This window comes from Anabrus simplex, chromosome 1 (assembly GCF_040414725.1).
Source record: "Anabrus simplex isolate iqAnaSimp1 chromosome 1, ASM4041472v1, whole genome shotgun sequence".
In the NCBI taxonomy this organism is placed as follows: Eukaryota; Metazoa; Arthropoda; class Insecta; order Orthoptera; family Tettigoniidae; genus Anabrus; species Anabrus simplex.
The window spans coordinates 344,315,316-344,321,315 of NC_090265.1; the positions used below are offsets into that span (position 1 = coordinate 344,315,316).

Sequence of the window (6,000 nt, forward strand, 5' to 3'; positions counted from 1 at the left end):
AACAACAAATTCATAAGTCTAGGTCTAAGTTTTTCAACCATTCTACAGCGCTTTCTGAAAGATGAAACTGGTCACTGGGGCTTCCAGTGTAGGCATGAATAGGGCAGCGCAGGATGACATGGTCCATGGTCTGCTCCTCTTCACTGCATTTACACATTGGAGAATCCATCCAACCCCACTTATGGCGTAAGAAATTGCAGCATCCATGCCCAGTTCTCAGTCTGTTGAGGCGATACCATGGTTTTCTTGGGGGGTCGAATCCCTTCATTTTCTGAGTTGGATTTAGGTCATGAGCATTAGTTCTAGATGTTGGATTTGACCACTCATCCCGCCAGCTCTGGTTTAGATTAAAATTTTCCCTCAAGAGTCGGTCAGCCAGTACACTTGCTGGTCTAGATCAAAGTCGTGGTGTTGGGTAATAAAATTCCTGGTGAACTGGTAATGAGGGACTTAAACCCCTGTTTAAAGAATACTACTTAACTATAAAAAATGGTGCTCTACATAGTCGCGGCGCATGTCAACGCACTAGAGCTATGGAACCAAGTTCTGCATTCAGGAGACTAATGTGTTTGAACCCCACCGTCAGTTGTCCTGAGAATGGTTTTCTGTGGTTTGCCATTTTTACTTCCAGGCAAATGCCGGTACAGTTCCTATTCATAGGCCACAGCCGATTCCTTTCACTTCCTTACACAATTCAATTTTATTCACCATCATTCATTTCATCTTCATTAGCTACTCAATTGAAGTTGGTGACAGGAAGGACATCTGGCTTTAAGAATATGCCATATTATTTCATCTCACCCTATCTCTGACCCCTTCTCAGGAAATGTGCCTGAGGAGTAGGACAGTACATACTTGAGGAGCATATTAAATTACTTATAACGATGTGAGGAAAGTCTTTGCAAGCCAAAATGATTTGTCGATTGTATTTACAGGGTAATGGTGCATCCTGTCCTGAATCTTTGAAGATGTATGAATCTCAGTTGCAAAAACTCAACACCCCTGTTGAATTTTCACGTGATCATGCATTTGTGCCATCATTCATGGAGGACTGGATTTTCTACCAAGTTTGGCCTCTCCAGCAGTAGCAGTTGGCCTACTTTCTACGAGTCACTTCATTCCAGAGCATAGACATTAGATGATCTTCGGCCTTGAGTGACTTCAAGAAATCTTTCAAATAATCGCCTCGAAAACAACCTCTGTGAGGTTCCCTGCAATGTCTTGCTGGTTCGTGACTGGCAGGTATCTATTGCAGATCACAGTAATGATGTTCAGTGAAAAGGAGTACTGTTATGGTGCTCCATTATTGTTATTTGAAAGATTTTCCAAAAGGGAAATCGTTATTTTACATCAGCTGTTTGATATAATGTTCTGGTGCTAGCTGTACTTCATTATTCACTATCAACATCTACAGTACATTGCATTGTTGATATGTTAAAAGGTTGCTGCCTACAGCTGTGGAGTGATCTCGTCTTTATAGCTTTATAGTCTTGTGAGGAGTGTAAGGCTTAACCCTGTTGGACTTTGAAGATTAGTTCATGAATTATACATTAGGGATAAGAGTACAATTTTTTATTCTAGCCAGCAATGAAACAGAGATTATACTGAGAATATTTAATTCCATGTTCAGAGAAAAGTATGTATCTTTGAAGACGTATGAATCTCGGTTGCAAAAACTCAAAATTTTCACGTGATCATGCATTTGTGCCATCATTCATGTGTGACTGAATTTTCTACCGAGTTTGGCCTCTCCAGCAGTAGCAGTTCGCCTACTTTCTATGAGTCACTTTGTTCCAGAGCATATACATAGACTAAGCTGTACTTCATTATTCACTATCAACATCTACAGTACATTGCATTGTTGATATGTTAAAAAGTTGCTGCCTATAGCTGTGGAGTGATCTCGTCTTTATAGTTTTATAGTCTCGTGAGGAGTGTGGGGACTTTGAAGATTAGCTCATGAATTATACACTAAGGATAAGAGTACATTTTTTTCTTTCTAGCCAGCAATGAAACAGAGATATACTGAGAGTATTTAATTCCAGGTTCATTAGAGAAAAGTATGTCTCATTTCGTTTCGTAGAAATGGAAGTTGAGAAAAAATTGCCATTATGGAGGTACAGAACAATAAAATACAGCGATAATGATGTTACAGGCAAATAATGTGTAAAGAACCTAAGCCATTAATTTAATTTTTTGTTCCATCACGACTGTATTCTTCATTTTTCCTCATAAAAATGGATAAAAATGAATATCAAATTAGCTATAAAAAATCAAAATGGATATACTTTTCCAATTTTTGCTATAGCATTTTTTTCTCTCATGAAAATCAAGATACAACACCCTGATGTTTCTATAAAGTTGATAAGCTGCTACAAAATTAGTCTGAGCATAATTAAATGGCTAAAGTTGAATAATAACTTTCTAAAAATAATTTCTCACTGAATGATAAGTCATTTTGGTTTATGCTGTTGGACAAACTACTAGAAAACAATGCTCTACTTCCTCAGAAATAAACCAAATTTATTGCTCTAATAATGCTGAAAGATTTTTAATTCGCCATTGCTGTATTGATGCAAAAATACAGGCATTCATCACTATTTTTATTCCATACTTAACACTTCTATTAAAATATTACTATACTATATGTACTTGATACTGCATATTAAGCTGAAAGTCTTTCATGTACAATACGGTCATGAATTTAGTTACAATTACTATACAAATGGTGACCCTGCGGTCTAGGGGTAGCTTGCCTGCCTCTTACCCAGAGACCGTGTGCTTGATTCCCTGCCAGGTTAGGGATTATTACCTGGATCTGGGGGCTGGTTCGAGGTCCATTCAACTTACATGATTCCAATGGAGGAGCTATCCGATGATGAGGTAGCAGCCCCATTCTAGAAAGCCAAAATAACGGCCGAGAGGATTCGTCACACTGACCACACGGCACCTCGCAATCTGCAGACCCTTGGACTGAACTAGTCACTTGATAGACCAAGGTCAATCAGGACTGTTGTGCCATGGGGTTTGTTTTTATAAATACAAATCGTAAGTAGCAAAGCCATCAGACTAATAAAAAAAAAAAAAGAGAAAAAATCATTAAAGTATATATCAGGAGCAACAAAAGACCAAGAAGGAAATCTAGGTGAGAATGAAGATTAGGATCTTAAGGGACAGGTTGAAATTAAGCAAAAATTTGACAGGTTTATCAGGGCCTCCAGTCATCAACTCAGCCTGGTTGTCAGCAACGAAAGACTTCCTTATTATTGCCTATTTTTTAGCTGTTAGGTTTCTCCTCTGTACTAGAGTGCTCTCATTTTATGAGAAAACTTTGGATAATTCTGCTAATGGTAAACTTCCATTTCTCTCCACTGCAGTATGAGAAACCTGGTGACAAATGACAGAACAAGAAAACTAGATTACAACAGAACCTGGCTCGCACTTTACTGTGGGGAGCATGTTCCAATACTACCAGCAAATCAAGACATTTAGCAACTACAGAATAAAATAACCCAACGAATTGAAATATTACAAGATTAAAATAACCCCACGAATTGAAATATCATTATTAAAAATACTGTACATGCATACAGATTTATTACTGGGCGAATTGGTCGTGCAGTTAGGGGCACGCATCTGTAAGCTTGCATCCGGGAGAAAGTGGGTTCGAGCCCCACTGTCGACAGCCCTGAAGTAGGTTTTCCGTGGTTGCCCATTTTCACACGAGGCAAATGCTGGGACTGTACCTTGATTAAGACCATGGTTGCTTCCTTCCTAGGCCTTTTCTATCCCTTCGTTGCCATAAGACCTATCTGTATCGGTGTGACGTAAAACAAATTGTAAATAAAAAAATAAAAAATACAGATTTATTACTCACCGCTTAGTTCATATTCCATTGAAAATGACCTTCCAGAGGAAGAATGCCTCACATCATTTAAACAAATTATTTGTCACTTTCTGTAATTATGCTTCAGTAATAGACTGTATTGTATGTGTTAGTTAGGCCTTCAGTTCTTCGGTAAAATTTGATCTTTATGGTTTCCCAGAGATAATAATCACAGTAAGTTTGGTTGGCTGATCTAGGGGCCATAAACCTGCACCGATTATCCAGTTATAAAAAACTGGACATAAAATATTGATGAAATTAAGAGCAGTATGGGCTGTGGCACCGTCCTGTTTCAAATATCCATAATCCTTTTCTTCCTGTGTCAGTTCACTAAGAAATGGATGCAATAATCTGAATTCATGTGGTCATAAAAGAAATATAGACCCAGTTATCTGTCGCGTGCTTACTGGACATCATACCCCTATTTTAATACAATGCGATGGCACTACCAGTACAATAAATGGGTTCTCAGTACTCTACAGTTGCACATTTTCAGAATTTACATGTCCAGAGAGAGAGAACTAAACCTCTTCAAATATAAATATTTGCTGTTGACTCAAATTTCCATTGTAAGCACTTTCACGAAACCACTTACAGAACCTTATTCTTGCAGCAAAATCTGGCTGGTGAAGTTCCTGGACAAACCTTGTTTTATATGGTTGAAATTTCAGCAGTCTGGTCATTTTGTGGACCAACCTCATGGATATGCTGGTTTCCTGCGATAGACAATTAAGTGATCTGTGGGACTTTGTCTAATTGCACCTGAATATCCCCAAGTTTATATTCAGATAAAATATGCCCTTTTTGCTTCCTATGTACCGTGCATCACAAACTGAACCTGTTGTGCACCACTTTATCAAATTCAAAGTGCAAGATTTTTTAGGAATGCTGAGTCAGGATATTTATGAGGAAATCTCTGAATGCATCTATTGTTATCTTTCTTTTTCTTAACACCCCACCAAATAAATTTGTGGTTCCACTTAATACATTTTCTAATCAATTTCTTAATATACGAGCAGTACACACAATAATACATAAGCAGTAGTCACACACACGTTCTGCTGCATTTCTCAGAAGCAACTAACTGCTAGGTTGTTTTGTCACCTAGCTCCCCATGCTACAATTCAGAAACTGGAAGTTGGTTAGCGGCACAATGATTGCGAGACCAAGAAGGCACTTGTAATATACTTTTGTCTTCAAAGAATGTCTTCACTGTTTTGGATGTGAAAGCTCTTGTTGTAAAACACTACCACCATCTAGTTTTACTGTGCAGGTAAAACTTCCCCAGAACATAACTTTTGGAACATGTTTAAGTACGTATTGAATATGGGCTAGTGGCATTTTCTCTGATGTTTCTTTACACACATAAGGAACACACTGTTCACAAACTTTAAAGTGGCTTTCATCTGAAAATACAACGTTCTTCCAATCTTCCACAGTCGAGTCTGTAAGGAGATTAGCCTACATGAATTGCTTTTCACACACTACAGTCATCAGAAGCTGGTTCTCTTCTTCCTGCCTCCAACAGTCTGCAACAAACTTTTGTGACATGTATATTTTGCAAAGCTTTTTAAAAGTTTTAGGATCCACCTTATTGAGTACTATACAATTTGTTGTGTAGATGTAATTACAACATATTATGTTTATTCAGAACTAGTTTCAACACTGTACTGCATCATCATCAGCTGAACAGAGGCATTGAAAAAATGGCAATCATATAAATATTATCAGCATTAACATTAAAATCATATACTCTTACAATTAAAATGAATACATATTTAAAAAGATATAGTGTTTGTCCTTCCTTTCTCAACAAGTCTGTACCAAATTATTAAAACCAGGTTCGCTGTAATTATTGTAATTCAGGTGAATTCAATTAAAATTCACACACAAAGTTATCAAAATAGTTCCGTTCATAAAGCACTTTGTGCTTAATTAAATACACTTCATAATTCTGCATATAGTGCAATCATAAAATCAGATTCAGGAAGTTATGTAGTGTCCTTTTTGACAGTATTGTTCAGTGAAGCAAGCCTGATGAGGTGGGAATTAAGGTCCTTAAGCTATTAGCAAGAACTACGTTTCCCAGTTCAAATGCGGAACCTGTGAATAGT

General features: G+C 37.5%; 1 protein-coding gene across 2 annotated transcripts in view; it reads left to right on the forward strand.

Annotated features, from left to right (window-relative positions):
- The window catches only part of Sms (spermine synthase), a 185,143-nt gene extending 183,468 nt beyond the window's left edge, over nucleotides 1-1,675 (forward strand). For both annotated transcript variants that reach the window (XM_067134867.2, XM_067134868.2), the window contains exon 9: nucleotides 936-1,675. In XM_067134867.2, coding sequence (XP_066990968.2) covers nucleotides 936-1,088 — 153 coding nt within the window. In that variant the 3' untranslated portion in view covers nucleotides 1,089-1,675. The remainder of the gene's footprint in view (nucleotides 1-935) is intronic.
- Nucleotides 1,676-6,000: the final 4,325 nt, after the last annotated feature.